The following is a 23,067-nucleotide window of genomic DNA, read 5'->3' as shown; positions in this document are numbered from 1 at the left end:
TCTATAATTAGTGTATTTTTGTCCATGTCTCCAAAAGTGAAGGTGGTTTATCAATTAGGTTTTTACTTTGAAAGTCTTGACCAGAAGTTTGGTTTGTAATAGACTAGACTTCTATTGGCTAAAATCCAAGACAGCCCAGCCTTTCTCTAAACGTCTCTCACTGTTAAGCACAACCTGAGAGTCTCCACCACTGAATAATCACTCTTACGATGGAGCCTCATTTGAATCTACTTCTCTTCATTTTCAGTAATTTCAAGGTCACTTTCCTTTTGGAATATTGTCCAACTCTTTGCCAGTGTGACTGGGAAAACTACAGTGTGTCATGTTTTGGGGCTGAGGTCATGCCTCTTTTCCATTCCAGCACGCAGGAGGTGTAAGTAACTTTAATGTTTGTGGCTACTGTGAAGGAATTTTTTTGTCCATGAAGGGGACTCTTGTTCTTTGTGATGTATTTTGTTGAAGTATGTTTATAGAGGCTGAGACTCAAATGGAGGGATTGTTGCTAGAGTACAGTATGCAGTATGAAAAGCATGGTTATTATTACTGTAAGCACATTCTTTAAACTCTGATTTTAGCTTGTGATTTTTGGCTATATTTAGTCTGAAAGTCCCAACGCTGTTTATTTATGTTCCAGGTGGCTTGAAGGCACCAAACTTTCATCTATTCCTCAAAATGCATTTGCCAACTTGGCCAACATTTCTCACATGTAAGAGTCTTTTTTCCCCCAACACTAACCCCTTTCTTTCAAAGCAGCATAATTGGCAAGAACAGAGAATGTCACTTACCAGAGAGACACAATTGTAGACAAAAGTCTCCTCTATAATTTGTAATGGCCCTGCTACCCCTTGAGATATATTTTATGCATGCCCGCCCCTCTCTCCTTACTCTGAATGAATTTGAGTTCCCTGTGGTAAACAGTTAATTATGTAGTGTGTGTGTGTGTGTCTAGAGCTTTTATTGTGAAAAGTAAGAATTGAAGACGTGAAGCTATGTGCATTGCCTTTGTCCTGGTTGAAAAAGTAAAATTGTTTTCCATCTGATCCATGGATGTATGAGGTCTAGTAGCAGACCTCTGTGTTAATGTATTATAATCCTCATAAGTATGATTGTTTGATGTCTATGGAATGCAGTTTAATTCAATATAAAATAAATGCATACATAAATAAATAAATGTCTATGAAATACATCCTGAAATTAATAAATGAGACAATATATAAACACATATAAGACAAAAAATGTCAAGATAGTTGGGAATGTGAATATTTATTTATTTCTGCGGACTGTAACTTCCTAATGCCACATTTATTTATTTGCCTTGATTATTTCCATTTCTTATATATACAAATCAGGGGGTGTGGCTACATCTCAGATTCAGACCAGAGCCGGGGACTACTAAATCACAAAAGAAGAAAAGTGCAGACATTATAGAAGATATCGGTAGACTTTTGTTTAGATGATAGTGTTTATTTTTTCATACAAAGTTTTCAAATATGTCATTTACGTCTTTACATGTTGAATCATGGATATTAAAGCGAAATTCCAGCATAAAATCATTTTCGCCAAATACACTGATTAAATAAGCCATCAAGACAATTTTTTCCCGTGTAACAACTATTAACGGAGAAATCCTTGAGAGTTGCTAACAGCCGGATGTGGCTAACACTGATTAGCTCAGGGCAGTACGGTGAAGGCATTCAAACGTCTTTTTTAACCACTAATACTGCTGAAAATAACAGCAAACCTCTGCGGTAGCATGAGAAGAGTCCCTACACAGAAAACAAAGCACCAACAACGTAGTTAGTGAACCCAGAGTTTATTAAAAGAGTGTTTTAAAGACTTACCTACTGGCCCCTGTACCAGCTCCTCTCATAGTAAAGTCCATCCAAGTGGATTACCAAAGTCAATCCCAAAGGAAGGAGCCCATTGGTGCTTTGTTTTCTGTGTAGGGACTCTTCTCATGCTGCTGCAGAGGTTTGCTGTTATTTTCAGCAGTATTAGTGGTTAAAAAAGACATTTTAATGCCTTTACCTAACTGCCCTGGGCTAATCAGCTAGAGCTGCTAGCGACTCTACCGGATGTCTCCGTTAATAGTTGTTACACAGAAAAAAGTTTCTTGATGGTTTATTTAATGAGTCTATTTGTCGAAAAAGACTCTGGGATGATTTTACGCCGGAATTTCACTTTAAGGGAGAGGGCTGCTTCAGTCAAGAGAATCCTTCCTAAACCATAAATTCAGTATTGTTTAAGTCTTGGGGAACTTAAGTGGTTGACGCTCCATGTAGTCCATGCAGATGTGAATACATTAATATTTTACACATTTTTTAACAGGCATATCAAACATCTTTTCCTTCTGAGTCGATATATAAACATATCTTTTCACATTTAGCATTGTTAAGTGTTAAACCCGAAGCAGGTGAAAATTTGTCAATTAGGGATACAACATTTTCAGTCTGATGTTTGACACTTTGTCACAAAGAGCTGTGTCATCCTCTGAGTCAATCTAATTTCCTAATTTCCTTAGCAAAAATAGACAAACCTTTAATAATATGATTATGTTGAATATGAATATATCAATATATAATCATATTCAACCACCAGCAGGAACAAAAAAGGTGAAATAGGACAGCCCTGGCGAACAGAAAAGCTTTTTGTGGTATTTGGATATATTATATAAAAAAACTGAACAGTAGATATTACATTTTGTACGAAAAAACTGGAGTGCTTTGAATAGGAAATAGTGTTGAACTTTAGATAACTAACTAGTTATCTAAGGATAACTAACTAGATCCTTCATACTTGTGGACATTTCCTTTTTAAAGTGCCACAGATCAATTCTAGATTGTTGCTCCAAGTGATTTCCTTTACGTCAGAGTTCAAAAATCACCTTTGATTGACAGCATTTTACAGATAAATGCAGTACTTTTGAATCTTGAATGTAGGACTGATCTTACATGTACTCTATCTACAAGATGTTGTGCATGTTATAGCTATAGAAATTGCAAACTATAAAAAAAGGAATTGTCCAATTTTTTTTTAAAGATAATCCATCTACCTTCTTCTGAGATCAAAGATTCAACAATGTCTCCTAGAAGAATGACAAAACAATTACTTTTTGGTGCTGTCACAGATACCTCTGACATTTAAAGACACTAGTTTAACGGAACTAAAAGTTAAATCTGCCACAATGAAATTTAAATGTAAGTCTGAACTCGATGTCTGCTAACAGTTATCAGTTCTGTTAGAGAGGAAATTAGCTTGCCACCAAGTAGAAGCCAACATGTTGCTCTATAAATTATAGACAGGGAGAGTAAATCACGCTGGGTTAGCGCCTCGTCGCTGCTTGGCCACGCTGCTTGGCCATGCTGCTTGGCCATGCTGCTTGGCCATGCCACTTCGCCTCGCCGCTTTGTCTCGCCACCGCTGCTGGTGGCTCCACCTGCTCTGCTCCGCTGGCATATTGTGTTCCCCGCTGTTCTGCCCCGGCACCGCCCCGAGTATTTTCACCCAGCGTGTGTTTTAACCGGGGCCTACCCCCCCGAATGTGTGAATGAGTGTCTGTTAAAGTGTGGATGGAGGGTGAATTTTGTTTCTTTTCTTTTCTTTTCTTTTCTTTTGCTTTTGCTTTTGGGTGAATGTAAAAAGACTTTTTAAAAATATTATTTAAAGACGTTTAATTTATTTTACAACATTTAAACTGCTGTTTAGCCTTCACAATCGACCATTCTCCCACAATATACTGTTTTTATACAGGGAAAAACTGTAATGTGGCAGCACAGCTGAAAGTCAAGTAAAATCATGGCTTCCCCGTCATATCAGCCAAATCAACTGAAAATTAGTAAAACTAACCAAAATAAGCCTTGCTTACTTGGTAAACTTGCTTTATGGAACATTTAATTGTTCAAAATGAGGTTGCCAGTTGTTTTTGTGTCATGTCTTTGTTGTAAATAACCCAACAGAAATGTTATTGTAACTTCTTTCATTATCTTTCATATAAACTGTCCATACTTAGGTACCCAGCAATACACCTGTGTGTGAGTCTGAGAAGGACAAAGACACACAGTCAGACAGAGATTCCTTGCTTATAGTCTGATGGAAAATGTCAAACACAGAGCAGCAACATACTTTAAAGCTGAAAGTAATAAAACAATAGGTTTGTCCCTATAGTAGTTAGAGTGTGTCTGTTTATTGTTCTTTCAATACCAAAATACATACAGCCGTTATGAACTCCAAATTCATTCAGATTAAGGCCTAATCATTCTTAAGTCAAACTTTAGAGAAAGGCAAACTGTTTTAGAATTGTATAGCAAGCCTAGATTATTATTGCATGTTATTCATGCATAAGAGAATATTTTTTCATATTTTCTGAAACTATATCCTGACAGCAATATGAGACAGACGCTCTGTGTTGCCCCGCCCTCCACCTGCTGCTGCCTGAGTGCTGCTAATGGCGTCTGAAAAGTTCTCTCTAATCTCTAACAGTAAAGGGTTTTCAGAAACATACATACTTTTTAGCTGTAAAACGAGAACATGTGTCCGGCCGCGGGGCGGTGCTTGGTTTTGATCCAAACGTGTTAAACAAACAGCTAAACAGTAAACTGAAATTCGTTTCTGAAAACACTTTATGCAAGAAATGTACAATATACCAGCAGAATCTTGTTTCATATTTGAATAGCACTGCCAGCACTATGTTTTCAGTTTCAGCAAAAACTTTAAAATTACATATTTTGCATAGAAAGTTACCAACTTCGGCTTCTCTGCATTTCCAAATATTAGTCACTAGATTTTGTTGTATTTGATTTGTGTGTGTGTTTTTGCAGATACATCTCTGATGATGATAATCTAAGATATCTTGAGAGGCATTCTTTCCACAACCTGTCCAGAGTCACCCACATGTACGTGACCTTTGAGCAGTGTATTTTGATTGTTATTACAATGAAGCCTCCCATGTATGTCACCTTGAATACACATATGGATAAATTCACAGGGAATTGATTGCAGCCACTGATAGCAATATGAATTGTACATCACCTGCGAGCACTATCTGCCCCGCCTTAAGGTACGATTCATAAACGATATTGCTTGCCCGTAAAGTTGAACAAAATTCCCCCTTTGAAAAATGAAAGGTGCTATGAATGTTTAAAAATGTACAGTTTTCTTTGATTGCCAATACACTAGTAATTAAACTGGGGTCAACTTGATCTTCATCATCACTTTCTAAACAAAGTATAAATCTTTGTATTGGTTTCACACCTTTTTCAAAACAGTTAACACAGGTCTCCTAGAAAGACTCAAAGCTCTATTTGATTAAAGCTACAGATGGAAACTTTCTGTAAAATGTTTTTGTGAACTGGAGATGAACAGGAGAGAAAAGGCAAGACACATACATATATACACAGGTGGTTTAATTATGGAGGTACGGGAGATTTAATTTGTTGGGGCGGGGTGTGGTCTTGTTCTGAACCTTAATTTCACTAACAAAACCACACCACTGTATGGTATTAAAGAAGTTTAAGTTGTGGGGATACAGGAAAGATGGGGTGTTGAGGGACTGGTGTTGGATCTGGGTCTGCTGACAAGGATTTTCTAATCACTGAAATGGGAGCTGGAGTCACCAATGGAGTTCTTCTTAGCCTGGAATGTGTGTAGCATTGATAATGAATGTGGGCTGCGATTGAGGTGATTTTGCAGATGAACTTCATGATGTCTTATGATGTTGATGGTTTTGCGGTTGTCTGAATGGATAAGGATGACTTTTTTAGATCACTCATGTCCCCAAAGAAGGGTGGCAATGACAATGAGGTAGTCTAAAACAGGAATTCATAAATAGTATTTCAAATCCATTTATTAATCGTAAAGTAGCAAATAAAGAAAGAAATGAAAGAAAATGACTCCGACCTGCGGCCCTTTGCTGCTTGTCTCCACCTCTCTCTCTCTCTTACCCCATTTCCTGTCTGTTTATCTAATAAAAGGCTTGAAAACTGCCCAAAAATAATCTTAAAAAATAAATAAATTATGCTGTCAAAGAGCGGACTGAATGACAGCCGCACCATTCACACCAGCAGAGATGGGAATTTGTGACATAAAAAGTCTGAACATTCACAGCAGCTCAGGAAGAGCCGTGTCCTGTTTCTGCAGTGTTGTTGTTTTATAATCCTCAGAAGTAAACAAACAACCTGATTGGTTTATGTCTTTATTCGTGGTGCGAAAACCAACCTTGATCAGAAAAAAAAAATGTAATTGTATGTGCAATTAAAAGCCTCCCCCGGTGGGTACAGGCCTTTAGTTGACTCATATTAGGTCTATGTAGTAGGTTACACAAACTTAGAAAAGTTGGACCATTTTAATAATGCGTGTACACACATGCACGTGTGTTTTAAAAAAATTCTGGTAGTAAAGAATATAGCACTACACCCCTGCATGTAGCCAATGGTTGTATGACACGTCACAACATAGTGTTCATGTGAAATGTAGGATTAGTTTTACAAGTGTTGCCAGATAAAGATAACTTTTCCAAGACAAACGCACAAAAGCGCCCAAATGTTTTGGTGGAAAGTACACTGACGTCACATCGTTTCTGCAGCCTAAACAGACGCAGTGTTATTTTCTACAGTCATCACCAGCCAAATTGGCTATTGATTTTACAATGTTACCCACCAAAGTTCATTTTTACCTGCATTCACGAGTTGTCAGGTGATAATTCAAAGCCCTGGTAGCAAATGATCTTATACAATAGCTTTGCATCCTTTTCCTGTCACATACAGACAAAATGTTGCCACACTGGTCACCAGGTAAGCAGGGTGATTTAACAGTTTTATTACTACTCTACTTTACTACTGGTAAACTAGCTGATTTAGCTGCAGACTGTTGCACGTCCCGGAGCACATGAGCACAGTATCGGACCTGATACCGATGACTTCCTAGTGACTTAACTTGAATTAAAGTATTATGAGCTTTTTCCTACAAGGAAAAGAAAGCACATTTATAATTATTAAATAGTGAGTCAAATTGGAATCAGAATTATGACATAGTAAGGTGTTCTTGTGTCTCTTGTATCTTGTTGTCCCATAGACAGCTAACTGGTATCAAAACACTGTCACACATTGACCAAGAGGCATTTAAAGATCTGCGTAATTTGAAGTACCTGTAAGTAAAATTTCATTTGCTCCTTTATGGGCTTTGTGTTTCATAGCATATTATATTTTCACAAGAAAACAATGTAATAGCTCTATGACTAGTTTCCAGCATTTCTGATGCAATGCACCTGCTGCTAACTAGAATTTTTTTCATTACAGTGGGATCACCAACACAGGTCTCACCTCCTTTCCTGTGCTACAACATATTCAGTCCAGTCAAGATGATTTTATTTTGTATGTATCATGTAAATATACCCAACTGTATTGTATTTTTGTTTTGCTGTAGTGATGATATTGTATGATTTTTTAAAGTGGTGTAAAAACAGTTCATGTTCATACCTCTTTAACAGGGAGATAGTGGAAAATATCTTCATACAAGTTATACCTGCTAATTCTTTCACTGGATTATCTGAGAATGCTCTGACCATGTAAGTAGGATTGATCGGTCAACAATGAGTCACATGTCTTTTTTATACCCATTGTCACTGACTCCTATAAAGAATGGACAGTTATTTGGTGGTTCTTGCTAATTTCCTCTTACAGCTTTACACTAGTGTGATTTGATCTCTTGTAAGCTAGTGGGAACTCACAATTACGGATTCATAGAGTGGGGTGATGCTGAAGACCTTAAAGACCTAATGATCTCAGATAACATCACTGATTCAATTCAATTCGATTTAAAAAGTTTTCTCAAGAAACTTTAAATATACACCATATAAAGACCACACTTGTGTTTGCGAGAAAAAAATGTATAACACAACACACATGTCTTCCGTCTTGATATTTATATAATGCCTGAGTACGACATGGCTCGCTCTAATGTGTCTGACCTTCTCTGCCTGAGCTCGATATTTCCCACCACTTATCCTCGGGCCGGGTCGAGCCGGGCTCCTAATCATGCATGTAATTATTATGTTAATTATTATTTTATTAGCCTACTTATAAATGGGTGAGAGAAAGCTAGGTGATAATGGGAGATGTTATATATAGTATAGCAAAGTAAGAAATATATAGTATGGCAAAGTAAGTAACACATGTGTACAAAGTTGCATAAGTTACAATGTTATAAAACAGGGACTGCTTTGCTGTGCGTGATGTAAAGACAAAAATAACAACAGGAGCAAGTTGGGACTTTAGCACAGTTTACCTCACACTCCAGTCAGTGCAGGACATACACCCAAAGCTACGAGAGAAGCTGGAGACCAATGGTGAGCTTGAGCGCATTGACATACTGAGCATTAGGGTCACATTTTTAGAACCATGCAATGCCCAGAGAGAGCTGAAAGGCCATAAATATGCCCCCTACTGTGCTGTGAAAAAAGTATTTGCCCCCTTACAGATTTCTTCTGTTCTTGCTTTTTTTTACACTTAACATGCTTCAGATCATCAAACAAATTTTAATGTCAGACAAAGATAACCACAGTAAATACAAAATGTTTTTAAATGATGATTATGTTCATTAAGGGAAAAAAGATATCCAAACCAACCTGGACTTATTTAAAAAAGTAATTGCCCCCTAAACCTAATAATGGGTTGAGCCACCCTTGGTACCAACAACTGCAATCATGCGTTTGTGATAACTGATGTCATTTTTTTTTTTCTGCTGCTGTACCCTAGCGCATAGCACTGGAACTTAGATCGGGCCCAGAAAATCAAGCCTGCGCTACTGCTTGTGACTGAATTAAAACAATTCTACCAAAATGGGAGGATTTTTGAGCATGAACAGCCTGTTTAAGGTCCTGTCACAGCATCCCAAATAGGTATAAGTCCAGACTTTGAATAAGCCACTCGAAAACTTTCATTTTTGTTTTTTTTAGCCATTCAGAGGTGGACTTGCTCTTGTGTTTGGATCATTGTCCTGCTGCATAACCCAAGTGCACTTGAGCTTAAGGTCCCAAACTGAGGGGTGGACATTTACCTTCAGGATTTTCTGGTAGAGAGCAGAAGTCATGGTCCCATCAATTACGGCAAGTGGTCCAGGTCCTGAAGCAGCAAAGCAGCCCCAGACCATCACACTACCACCACCATCTTTGACTGTTGCTATGATGTTCTTTTTCTGAAATGCTGTGTTAGTTTTACTCCAGATGTAACGAGACACACACCTTCCAAAACGTTCCACTTTTGACTCAGTCCACAGAATATTTTCTTTGTATCTTTGTCTGATATTTATATTTGTTTGATGATCTAAAGCATGTAAGAAAGCAAGAACAGAAGAAGAAATCTGTAAGGGGAAAACAGCACTGTACACAGTTAATTCAACACTTTCAAAGGGTCTTTATTGGTCCACTCAAGATCAAGTTCAAGCTACCTTTTTGAAAGTGCTATCACACTGTGATAGAGTTGGAACAACACTCTCAATAGTTGAATTTCACTCACATCAGTGTTGAATTTACCGAACACTAGTGTGTAGTTTCAAAAGTTAACACTATCAGTGTGTTTCTTTAACACTGAATAAGGCTCAGATTATACTAACTCTGTGTAGAGTGTTATGTAACCCAACATAGAAATCTTTTATAGTTGATTTCATTTTAAAAAACACTACGGTTATCCAAACGTGTTTACTTACGTTAAGCAAATTATGTAAAGTCATAATTATTGCACCCATCAAAACATAGCATCAACAATCGTGCTAAAACATAGCATCAACAATCGTGGAACTTGATCACAGTTTATGGTCACAGTGCTGACATGACTCTGTGAGACTTATTATCGACACATGTAAAATACTACTGCATAGAAAGGATTATTAAAGAGACATGCTGCGTTTCTTTTACTTACACACAGATACTCGCTTGAGTCAAACAAAGTGAAAACAAAGTTCACAGATACATGGGAATTCTGGGAGCAACTCTGTTCAGTGTTAATTTTAAAATCAACACTGAACAGAGTTGCTTAGATTTAACTCACTGGATTAACACCAACTCTTTTGAAGAACTAACTCTCACATAGTTGAATTAGACTGAACAAGTGTTAAATTGACACTGTATTTTAAACACACCAACAATGAAAATCTAACACTTTTGATTTTGCTGTGCCTTTGGCATGAGAGACTCATGAGACACTGCCAGTCCAATCAAAAGAAGGACAAAGATTCAAGAAACATAGCGACCATGACCGTGACAAGATGGAGGCTCTGAAAGAACGGGCTGGCCTGCAATTACATTTTACAGCCAAAGAGGCTGCTAGAAACAACGTACCTGAAATCTTATGGATTATAACTTTAAACTCATTCACATTCGACATTCACTCTTAATTAACATGAGCAAATATTTTCAACAGATGGGATAAACGGTATATAATCTGCAAATATGTCTCTTTAGTACTGTGACATCGGGAGACAGTATTGTATTTGTGTGTTTTGACTCCACACAGCACGTCCTATACACTTTCACAAATAGAGATGGAATTCATTTTCCACGTTTAATAACAAGATATTCTCTTTTTTCCCCATTTTAGCATGCTGAATAGCAACGGCGTGAAAGAGATCCAGCAATATGCTTTCAATGGGACCAGACTGGAGGAAGTGTATGTCATGTTGAATTATTGAAGTGAAACAGCTACAAATGCTCTCAGTGATAACATACATGATTGAACTCACAAATAATTCAATTACAGACCACTTTACAACTTTCTTATTTGTTTTTTATATGTTTGAGCTCTATGTTGAATCGCTATAGTGTTATACAAAATGTTTTGATAATGTAACTTGTTTTAAAAACAGATGGATTTTTTTTCACATTACTTTGCCGTCAATGTATTCTCCATTCTTCAGGTATCTTCACAGGAATGTGAATTTGGAACAGATCGATGAATTAGCATTTAATGGTGTGATACGTGGCCCAACACACTTGTGAGTGGATGTACAGAATTTGCTTTTGGGAAATAGAGAAAATAAGTTAACAATTCATAATAATCATCAGTCAAAAGTCTTTTATATTTTATTAATCATCAACAAAAAAAGGTATATATTTTTTTATATGATTAATGAGCGTTTTAATATTAATAACTTACAAAATAAAAAATGTGCTGTAAGTCAGCTATAAACCTTCAGTAAATCAGGAGATAATAATAAACAAATCATTAGTAAATGATTTATGAGTTATAAATTGATATTATGGATTACTGTAATTTCATCTCTGTATTACTGAATAATGGCATCATGGCATGTAAACATGTTTAACATAATTTGTAGATCTGCCTAACCTGTTCCAAATACCTATATATATAAATATATATATATATATATATATATATATATATATATATATATATATATATATATATATATATATATATATATATGTAATGCAATGAACTAATGTGTCTGCATCCCACTGATCTAAAGTAAGTGTTAGCTAACACTGATTAGCTCGGGGCAGTACGGTGCTCAAAATAACAGCAAACCTCTGCAGTAGCATGAGAAGAGTCCTTAAACAGAAAACAAAGCAGCAACATCGTAGTAAGTGAACCCAGAGTTTATTAAAAGAGTGTTTGAAAGACTTACCTACTGGCCCCTGTACCAGCTCCTCTCATAGTAAAGTCCATTCAAGTGGATTACCAAAGTCAATCCAAAAGGAAGGAGCCTATTCGTGCTTTGTTTTGTGTGTAGGGACTCATCTCATGCTGCTGCAGAGGTTTGCTGTTATTTTCAGCAGTATTAGTGGTTAAAAAGACATTTTAATGTCTTCACCGTGTTAACATACCACTTATTAATCCTTCACGAGCATTAATAGATTAAAATGTGTTGATGATTAGTTCATTATTAAAATAAAGGCTAATAAATGACTTATGACTGATTGGTATTATAAAATGCTACTGAAAATAAGTTTGTGTTTTCTTACATCAAATATTATCTTTCTTTTGCAACTGTAGCACATGCTAAGGTTGGTTAAGAGAACAGCCTCAGCTTTGTGTTTAAATTAATAATGTGAACTTTTTGTTTTTCCAGAGACATTTCAGAAACCAAAGTTAGCTCTTTGCCTTCAATCGGTATGGAGACCATTGAAAAGCTCCATGCTAAAAACACTTGGGCCCTCAAAGTACTGCCCCCCTTTAGAGCTTTTCTCCATTTACAGAGTGCTGAATTGACCTTCCCAAGCCATTGTTGTGGTCTCAAGATGATGAAAAGGTGGAGAGGGTAAGTAAGAGAACTGAAAGTGTTGTTTTTTTTTTCCCAATGCAGTTCCTTTTTGTTAAGTATTTGTCCTTCACATACCAAACTACCCTCAGGTCCATGGTATAGTGTTTGTATTCGGGTACTCACAAAAGCTGGGCCAGTCTAAATTTATTTCAGAGAATTAAGTGAATGCTTCAGTAGTTCATTTCAGCATTGTAATGCTTTTAAATTTAATCATGTTCCTGTGGGAAAGAATTCTGTTCACTTGAGTACTTGTAGTCTCTTTATCAACACTGTTACGGTCATCAGACCTTCACCATGTACTGTAACTGTACATTAACATAGACCAGGGAAAAAGCATTAGTGCCAGTAGCATCTGCAGGCAGCCATACAAGCTGTCAATAAACTCTGATTGTAAACCTAGCCATCATATGTGTAAGACACTAAATGTATTAGTTTGATTGCTGATCTTTGACCATTGTGATTATTATGAGATAGGTTATTCTTCTTTTCTATTACCTTTTCTTTTTGCTATTTTCTTTTTTTTCCACATTATGTTTTCTATTTTTAAACAACAAATACAGTTATTAACATCTACTTGAGTAATCCTTTGACTTGAAATTCTCTGTTGTATTTGTAACTTACGGAAGCCCTGTTGGGCAAGTTGAGGCATTGTTAGCCAAAACAATGGCAACAATAGTATCTCGTACATAGGACATCTCCTACGCACAAGATAAACTTTTAGGCTTAATTAGGCTGTTGTGAGGGTGAGAAAGCCATGTTGAATGAAGTGCTTGGTTTACGATACAGAGGAAGTTGAAATTTCTGCCAAATGTAGCATAAAAAAAGTTTCTACCTTCTCACAAACTACAAATATCAAAAAGGTTAAACACTGTAGATAGGCTGTGTAGATATAAGGTCGAATTAAATCATATTGTGAGGAGACTGTATGTTCAAACCTCAGTGGTTTCTCTCAGGTTCTCTCTTGCAGCAGTCCACATGGCTAATTAATATTCACACATGTAGTCTGATGGCATCATAATATTTAAAGCTGCAGTGGCAAGTCCAGCGGATCGAGGGCAGTCAAATTTCAAATGTTTACAACTCTCACGCCCCTCCCCCTCTACCACCGAGCTCCTCCACTCTCTCCAATCGAGTGCTCGTCAGTGCGTGTGCACCAGATTCCTGTGAACGCGCCCGTGTCTTCTCTCATCAATAAACGGAGGTAGGCTGGCTAACTTACTCATAGATAGCAACTGCTAACGTCATTTAGCGTATGCCTAGTTTGAGGCGTGTGCCTGTGATATTGTAACATGCGTGAGGGGGGATCTGTGGTGTGTGCATGAACTGCGCTGAGTGGACAGGATGATACGGGCGCGGTGGATTTTTGCAAAACAAACAACAAGCTCTAGGTGCACGTAGGGGCATGTTTTTTCTCTAAAACGAGATGATTTATGTTGTTCTATCGGAGCCGGCTCCAGTGTATATGATGAAACAAATGATGCCGACAGGGACTTTAATTAGCCATGTGGACTCAACTGAGTTTACAAGAAGTCGCTTACTAAGATAAACAAAATATTAACAGCGGCAGCAGATGAGAGCAGATTGATATATAGGTTTTCTATGTGTTTAACTTATGCCTGATAAACAGGTGCATTGATAAGGTATTGGCTTGTTATTCATAAAAGTTTAATTGCATTTATAGGCAATTACGTTAAAAGTCATGTCTGTGTGTGTGTGTGTGTGTGTGTGTGTGTGTGTGTGTGTGTGTGTGTGTGTGTGTGTGTGTGTGTGTGTGTGTGTGTGTGTGTGTGTGTAACACGCCTTGAGTGACAAGCCAACCTTAGCAATACACATGTTCAACAGGCATAAGCCAAGGCTGAGAGACGTGGAGAAGTGGCTGGTCAGAGGATCTGAGTGACCTAGGTGGGGTATAGGGAATTAAACTACTTAACATTAATTAATTTGCCAGGAGGCAGCAGCAGCAGCTGGTGGCCTCTGATGGGTGTTTTTTGTTTTATATACAGTAATGTAATTGGATGAAGGTCTGACATGTCATTAACAATGTGACTACAAGTTAGTGACACAGTGCATTTTTGCTTTTTACCCCCAGTCAGGAGTTTTTGACCCTGTGAAGACTTTCTGGTGTGGAAGATTTTCTGTAGTGCAATATTTCAACATTTCCATGCATCAAAAAATGTTGTAGTTCATTCTCTGATTAATAATCCATATAACCTGTGTTCAAGACTTTCAGAGGCTGTTATTTGCAACCTGACCCGGTCAACTCTGGGAAAGCTCCAAGAATCCTCTGCAGCTCTCTCTCAGAGGTATCTGGGACACAAAATCTTCCAACATCTGAAAAACAGCTTTGGTCACCCAACTTCCGACAGCAGAAATCACAATCATTATGGCAGCCCCATTTGTCCAACTGAAGAGCCTCAAAATGTAGGTTTGTTTTATGTGGAATTGCCTACAGAGCATCCTAATGAAGGTTTTGACTTTTCACTGTGTGATGACCTTCACACAGATAATCATGGACTCTTGTGCACCCCCGTGCCTGATGCCCTGAACCCCTGTGAGGATGTGATGAGTCAAAGCTTCCTGAGGGTGTTGGTCTGGGTGGTTAGTCTCTTGGCCATTTCAGCCAACTTCCTGGTGATGTTCACCCTACTGACCAGCCGACAGAAGTTTACCGTCACTCGTTTCCTCATGGGTCACCTGGCATTTGCAGACTTTTGTATGGGGATATACTTACTGCTCATTGCATCTGTTGACCTCTACACACACTCCAATTATTACCACTATGCTATTGCCTGGCAAACAGGAGGTGGCTGCAATCTAGCAGGGACATTATCAGTGTTTGCCAGCGAGCTATCTGTGTACACGTTAACTTTAGTCAGCCTTCAACGCTGGCATGCTATCTTCTACGCAATGAGGCCTGACAAAAAAATGAGGGTACGTCATGCAGCTGTGCTGATGCTCGTCGGCTGGTTGCTGTGTTTGATCCTAGCACTGCTGCCAGTGGTCGGTGTGAGCAGTTACCAAAAAGTGAGCATCTGCTTACCCATGGACACAGAGACAAGTGCTGCTCGGGCCTATGTGGTCTTTGTACTGATGGTTAATGTCATTGCTTTCATTGTGGTATGTTTATGTTACCTCCACATCTACTGTATGGTGCACAATCCTCAACACCAGTCCAGCAGATTTGATACCAGCATGGCCAAACGCATGGCTCTCCTTATTTTCACCAACTTCCTGTGTCTGGCTCCCATTTGCTTCTATGGCTTGTCTGCAGCTCTCCACCAACCCTTGATGACTGTCACAGATTCCAAGGTGGGAAATCCTCTTGAGTAGGGGTTGGCGATATGACGAAACTATATTGTTAAGGATTAGAACGTGCTGACGATCTGGCAAAGCAGAGAGATCGTAGCATCGTCTACATTCTATCCATTGCTGTCCTATGCTCTGCACAGACGCACCAGGATTTTTTTCCTCAGCCAAATCACACTATTGGCTAGTCCACAAACTGAAGGGTGTGACGAGGATTTGTCTTCCACCATTATGTTTGATTCAGAGAGTAGCAGGAAGTGATAGCTGAAAAAGTTAAAACGAAACTACAGTGTCCTAACAGCACGGGAGCATCAGATTGTGCTGCATCGACACTGTCTTTCCACACTTATTCATAGAATGTTTGGAACAAACTGTAAAATATGCATCTAAAGCCCAATTCAGACCAAAGATTTGCAACGCAAAATAACTGTTTTAGAACGTTGAAGGTGAAAGCTGCAGCGGTGTGAACTGACCCGTCTCGTTGCAAATCTAACCTGCTGATGTAGTCGCAAGCAGCTGGTTTTAGAACGTAACACAAGTCACCTGTTTCAACAGCCAATCAATCAATCGGAGGCTCAACGAGTGTAAAAGAGGGAGAGAGAGGAAAAAGAGAGGGTCAAGCAAGCAATACAATGAATAAGGAGAGGGAGCACCGTAATCCAGAACAAAGCAGTGAATCAGGGAAATAAAATGGTATTTTCACTGTTTCATCACAACTAGAAATGCAGCTGTTGTAAGTATCTCACTATCTCTGTGACCCAGGGACACAGGGAAGCGTCTGATTATTTTCCGGCCCGCTTCCCCCGCCGTGTTTTGGTGACGTCATGTACAGCCGCCTCCGCCAACTGCACCTGTGGCTTAAAGGATACTGCCTGGGGAAAAGTATTCCATTTGTGGACAACTATACAGCTTTCTTAAACAGACCCACGGTTTTTAAACACGACGGCCTGCACCCTAGCCAGGAGGGGTAAAGACTTCTATCAGCCAACATTGACCTAACTGTCCAGTCCTGCACCACCACCAACTCCTGACAACAACCCAGTGTTGGGATCAGGATGCAGAGTCACAGTTTAATACACCTCTCTGCGCTGCCCTTACCACAGACGCACAGGAAACAGCGTCGCAGTCTTACACACCTCTCCGCACTCCCTGTGGAGCACTTTGCAGCTCAGTATCCTATACAAATGCTGTGTACCTCACGGTCATCTAAATTAATTAAATCAAAAATGAACCGAAGAGGAGCTATACAGAAAAACTTGATACAAATAAAAAACAAATCTGCGATAATGCAACAAAATCAGAAAATAAAATTTGGACTTTTAAACATCAGATCTCTGTCATCTAAAGCGGTATTAGTAAACTATCTGAAATCAGATAACCATATTGATGTTCTCTGTATGACTGAAACCTGGCTGTGTCCTGAAGAATATGTTACCCTTAATGAATCCACTCCTCCTAGTCATATAAATACTCATATTCCTCAAGGCAGTGGTCGAGGAGGAGGCGTTGCAGCTATTTATGACTCAGGCCTATTAATCAACCCTAAAACTAAACTAAATTATAATTCATTTGAAAGTCTTGTTTTTTGTCTTTCACATTCAACCTGGAAAACTGTGCAGCCAATTTTACTTGTTATAGTGTACCGTGCTCCTGGTCCGTACTCTGAATTTCTATCTGAATTCTCAAAGTTTAGTCAAATGTAGTCCTTAAATCTGATGAAGTAATCATTGTAGGTGATTTTAATATTCATGTGGACAGCGATAATAATAGCCTTAGTACTGCGTTTATCTCTCTATTAGATATTATTGGTTTTAGTCAGAGTGTACATAAACCTACTCACTGTTTTAATCTCACCCTCGACCTTGTTTTGGCTTAGATTTAATAGTCTTTCCACAGAGTCCTATTTTTATCAGACCATTATTTAATAACTTTTGAATTCATATTACAGGATTACTCACCTCTGGGCAAAAGTTTCCACACTAGATGTTTATCTGATAGTGCTGGAACTAAATTTAAGGAATTTTGACAATTTCGACTCTGTTGCTCCTTTTAAAAAAGAAGATAACGAAACAGAGGAAGTTAGCTCCATGGTATAACTCACAAACCCGTGAATTAAAAAGAGGATTGCGAAAATTGGAGGTAAATGGCAAGAAAGTCTAAAAACATTTAGGAAGGCCCCCCGTAATGCCAGAGCAGCCTATTACTCATCTTTAATAGAGGAGAATAAGAACAATCCTAGATTTCTTTTCAGCACTGTAGCCAGGCTGACAGAGAGCCACAGCTCTATTGAGCCATGTTTTCCTATAACCCTCAGTAGTAACGACTTCATGACCTTCTTTATTGACACAATTATAACTATTAGAGACAAAATCAACTCGACCAGCACCAATTTTTCTTCAAACCCAGGAACCTTAAAAACAGCTGTACGCCCTGATATATTCTTGGACTGCTTTTCTTCAGTTGACCTTAACAAATTAACCTCTACTATTTCATCATCAAAGCCCTCTACTTGTCTCCTAGACTCTATTCCATCTAGGTTACTTAAAGAAGTGTTACCTTTAGTTAGTACTCCTGTATTAGATATGATTAACATGTCTTTATCAGCAGGTTATGTACCACATTCTTTTAAAGTAGCTGTAATTAAACCTCTTCTTAAAAAGCCCAGTCTTGATCCAGAGGTACTAGCCAACTATAGACCTATATCTAACCTTCCTTTTCTCTCTAAGATCCTCGAGAAATTAGCCAATCAGCTGTGCGACTTTTTACATAATAATGAGTTATTTGAGGACTTCCAGTCAGGAATTAGAATGAATCATAGCACTGAGACAGCACTGGTAAATATTACTAATGACCTTCTTATAGCTTCAGACAAAGGACTCGTCTCTGTACTTGTCTTACTAGATCTTAGTGCGGCCTTCGACACTATTGACCATCACATCCTGCTACAGAGACTGGAGCATCTGATTGGCATTAAAGGAACCGCATTAAGCTAGATTAAGTCTTATTTAACAGATAGATTTCAGTTTGTACATGTTTATGACAAATCCTCCATACAGACTGAAGTCAGTCACGGAACATTGTGTCTCAGAAAGATGCAGAAAAACTAGTCCATGCATTTTTTACTTCTAGGCTGCTTATTATCAGGCTGCTCCAATAAGTCTCCAATTGGTCCAAAATGCTGCAGCTCGCGTACTGACTAAAACAAATCGAAGCTCTGAGAATGCAGGGCTAGTTGTCGTTCCTAGAGTCTCCAAAAGTAGAATCACCTTCGGAGGATCCGAGAGGCGCTGCTCCGCACTGTGGAGTTGAATGGGAGGATGGCGGATTGTTGCCGCGTGCCGGCTCCCAAGTACAAGGTCAAAAGGTCTGATTGAGTTCTAGAGAACGTATTTCTCCTGTATTAGCTTCTTTGCACTGGCTACCTGTAAAATGTAGAACAGAATTTAAAATCCTTCTCCTTACCTACAAAGCTCTTATTGGTCAGGCTCCGTCGTATCTTAAAGAGCTCTTAGTACCGTATTACCCGACTAGATCACTGCGCTCTGAGAATGCAGGACTACTTGTCGTTCCTAGAGTCTCCAAAAGTAGAATGGGAGGCAGAGCCTTCAGCTACCAAGCTCCTCTCCAATGGAACCAACTCCCAAGTGTTATTCGGGAGGCAGACACTGTCCCCATATTGCCCATATTGCGCTCAACTTTGTGACTGCAACCCTCTTGGTGAACCACGTTTTCTGAATACCACAGGACATCGTATCTGACTGACACCAATGTGTCGTCTGAGAAGCTCGCCCCTCGCTTCCTCGGGCTGTATGAAGTCGAGGCAGTTGTTAACCCCTGTGCTGTTGGCCTTAAGCTCCCCTCGTCTCTCAAGATCCATCTCACCTTCCATCTTTCCCAGCTGAGGCCAGTGACCACCAGCACGCTGTGCCCTCCTGCCATCACCCCACCACCCACCCAATGCGTGGACAGTCATCAGCCCTTCTCTCTCATTTTGTTTCTGTGTTTGTCTCCCTCTGTCTGTGTTTCCCTGCCTGCTATCCGCTTGTGTTTTTCCTGTGACCATCGCCTCCAGCTCGCAAATTGTTTGTTACTCGAAGGACGCCATTACCACGTGGAAAGACAAACTTTCAGAGATTCTTTACGGACACTGGGCACGCTCTGGCAAGCGCTTCCCCACTCACGAGTCCACACTCCTGTTCCCCTCGTTCGCTGTGCACTTTTCGTGTGAAGTAAGCTTTATTAAATCCTTTAAAATTGACTGCATTTTTGGTCCAATTTCCCTGTTTTCCAGTCACCGTTCATGACCGTTCATCTCCTCTCGTCACACTGGTGTGAACTGGCAGGCTTCAGAACATCGCAGACCTGCACGTTGCAAGTAGTTGAAAGTTTCAACTTGTTCCGTTGCAAATCTTTGGTCTAAACTGTGCTTAAAAAAACAGATAAATGTCCTATGTAATCGTGGACTCCTAATATGTTCAACAAGGAGTTGCCGCCCTCACAGAGGCAGCCTTCTTCCCAAACCTGCAACACACACACACACACAAACACACACACACACACACACACACACACAGACAGACACACACACACACACAGTCACACAAGCTGCGCACATTGGATGGTAACACAACAAACATTTTCAACCAACTAACGAGACAGCATCCCAAACACTCTGCTGAGAGTGTAACCGTGAGGAGTCCAGTCACACCACAGCCAGCAGAGGCTGAACTTAACTAAATATGATAAAACAGTGATAAAATTGTGATTGTGATTTTACTGTAAAAAAAATCTTGATATGATATTTTAGCCATATCGGCCACCCCTACTCTTGCGCTTTAATCCAATATGTTTTCTGATTAAAATAAAGGCTATTCTATGTTTTCTTTCTACAGGTGCTGCTGGTGCTTTTCTATCCTCTCAACTCTTGTGCGCATCCTTTTTTTTATGCTATCATGACAAAGGCATTTCACCGAGACATCCTCATGTTGCTGAGCCGGGTGGGGCTCTGCCAGCGGCAAGCACACCTCTTTAGAAGCCAACCGTTCAGTAATACTCCCCTCATATACAGAGAGGCAGTGTCTGCCCCACAGTCTAGCCTCCACATCCCAAAATGTTCAAGCACAGGAATCACCAGGCTACAAGATGCCTCAAAATTGTTTTTGAAATTTGATTAATATTTTTTATTGTAGTAGTGAATTTAAAAAGCAATACTTGTACTTATGTTAACCTCTTAGAATTTATGATCCATTTATGATCCATTCAATTCTTGTATTATATACCTGGATGCTGTTCCATCAAAATATGAATCTGCAAGTAATGCCAGCAAGTTTAGGCTTCAGTTGAGGGGGGAAGATGAGTGGAAATGTTTCTAAAACTGCATAGGAAATGTAAAGAGACATAAGAGGGTGAGAATGTAAGTGCTTCTGATGAAGAGTTTGTCAGACTGTGTGACAGTTTCTGAAAACTCCTCCCTGGTCTGATTATTCTTGTAACTTTTTTCTAGCAAGCAGTCCCACAATCACCCATTTTATGCAGTGTTTGGTCAGGTGTGTGAAGGTGTGACAATAGGCAGGGTTCCCTTTTTGTATTTGTACAAACATCATGATTGCCCAAGAGATGAAGTCATTGCATCAAGACTACAAATAAGCAAAAGTCTAGGCAAGTCTTTGTGTAGCACCAGGAAGGACCCAGGCAAGGGGTAGGGTCTCAACCCCTTTAAAACTGATTCGGAAATAGCAGTGTAATGAACATCTGCCATTATGATGGTTGTACTTGTCCACACAGAAACAAGCAAAGGCAGAGTAATGCCATCCCAGTGTGTGATTTCACAGCATGCGGTCCAGGAGCAAAAGTCTAAAGTCAAAAGTGTGTGAACTGTTCTGCACTGTTAATCAACCACTCGAACAAGACCTGACCCACAAACCACCAACTTTATGCACATTTGTCAGCCGAGAGAAGGGCAGACATACTGCAATGCTGGGGAGCCCGCACACATGTGAGACAAAGAGAAGGCAGACTATTGCTTGCAGTGTTTTGTAAGTTATCAATAACGGATCATTGCTTTGTCACTTTTTTAACCTCATGTGGGTCAACTCTCGCATCACTACTGCATGTATTCCTCCTTGCCGGCTGTCCCTGTCTCAGACGTTGGTTACCGGACTGTTTTGGCTGACTACCTTCACTGCCGGCTCAGACTGCAACAGATCTGTCACGCCATTTTGAGAGCAGTGTGTAATAAAGGCGCAAAAGCCCAGCATTGAAAACTACTTCTAAAAGGGGCAAGAAGCTCACCTGGACCTTTTTTCCTGTACACATCTGAGAGAGCAGCTGAGGCAATCCTTTGTCTGGTGTGGTATTTGATTCTTCATGTTTGATGAGGGACTATGAGTCCAGACACACCAAATCCACATCAAAGAACTAATGGCAAGGAAGACACACTGTTGCATCGCCTCACACCAACTACTGCCGACAGCCAACTAGCACGAACATTCAGCGCCTGCGTGAGAGGAAATAACTGTATTCTGTACCTGTAAATGTATTCATCATTCAAACAGTGAAACCAAAACACTGACAGAATGGATGGAAGATGCTAGTTAGTCAGTTAGCACATCACAACTTTTAACACAAGAAAAAGTGATTACTGTGCGTTTACAACCAATAACACCACCAATGAAGAACAGAATCTGCTAATGAGCTTAATGGCCATTTCTCTTGTCATGCACTGAACTGAACTGCCAATCAGAGTGATTTCTTTCACCGATGGGCTCCGCTGCCGATTCAACATGCTGAGTTAGTTGAAAAGATGCTTATGAGGGCTGACGGGGGGCAACGAGGGCTAATGAAGGCTGACTAGTGCAGGACTACCACAAAAACTAGGGTGAGATGCTCACGGATGGCGCAACTTCTACCAACGAGAGACTGGCTTAAAATCTTTGAGTAATTCCTTAAGCAAATCTGCCATGAAATATGATTTTCTCCACTGTCTCTGGACTCTGTAAGGGGGTCCTATTCTAGTCTAGCAAGTTTTTGAACAAAGACACTATTAGAGGAGCCAACCACTTCTTTTCCCCAGACTTATTAGAGTGTGGGCTGCGATTTTGTAAAATGAGCTTTGATACCCTGTGGTCCAAGCCTGTGGGGTCTTCTCTGCACCCTCCTATAGTCTTGATGAAAGGTCCCATCACAGTCATTTCAGGCTTGTGAACAACCACAAACTCCACGCCAGCATCACTGCATGGACAGCCATATTAAATGGCTAGGCAAAACACTGTTGTTAAATTTAGACATTTAGATTAAGAACTTGTTAACAATAGAAGCATCAAAAACATTCTTGCATGCTATAATTTTCTTACATCTTCTTTATTGTATATCCTACTGGTCCCAGGCCAGTAAGACCGTGCTGAAACCAACTGAAATTCTTTTTAACAAACCTTAAAAGTTCATGAGAGAAAATCATTATACGTATCCTCATCATTGTATCATGTTGTC

The 23,067-nt window shown here is 39.5% G+C and overlaps 1 protein-coding gene across 1 annotated transcript in view; it reads left to right on the top strand.

The window, feature by feature from the left end:
* Positions 1 to 209: 209 nt before the first annotated feature.
* The window catches only part of LOC310958672 (thyrotropin receptor-like), a gene marked incomplete at both ends in the record, with an annotated part of 35,133 nt that continues 12,275 nt past the window's right edge, over positions 210 to 23,067 (top strand). The window contains 11 exons of the mRNA XM_083929716.1: positions 210 to 373; positions 635 to 706; positions 4,818 to 4,892; positions 7,069 to 7,143; positions 7,293 to 7,367; positions 7,484 to 7,561; positions 10,590 to 10,658; positions 10,906 to 10,983; positions 12,082 to 12,270; positions 14,496 to 15,582; positions 20,472 to 20,620. Coding sequence (XP_083785842.1) covers positions 210 to 373; positions 635 to 706; positions 4,818 to 4,892; positions 7,069 to 7,143; positions 7,293 to 7,367; positions 7,484 to 7,561; positions 10,590 to 10,658; positions 10,906 to 10,983; positions 12,082 to 12,270; positions 14,496 to 15,582; positions 20,472 to 20,620 — 2,111 coding nt within the window. The remainder of the gene's footprint in view (positions 374 to 634; positions 707 to 4,817; positions 4,893 to 7,068; positions 7,144 to 7,292; positions 7,368 to 7,483; positions 7,562 to 10,589; positions 10,659 to 10,905; positions 10,984 to 12,081; positions 12,271 to 14,495; positions 15,583 to 20,471; positions 20,621 to 23,067) is intronic.

This window comes from Echiichthys vipera (assembly GCF_963691815.1).
Source record: "Echiichthys vipera genome assembly, chromosome: 16".
NCBI classification, from domain to species: Eukaryota; Metazoa; Chordata; class Actinopteri; order Perciformes; family Trachinidae; genus Echiichthys; species Echiichthys vipera.
Note: the sequence above shows the minus strand (reverse complement) of the source record. Positions and strands in the feature narration are given on the sequence as shown.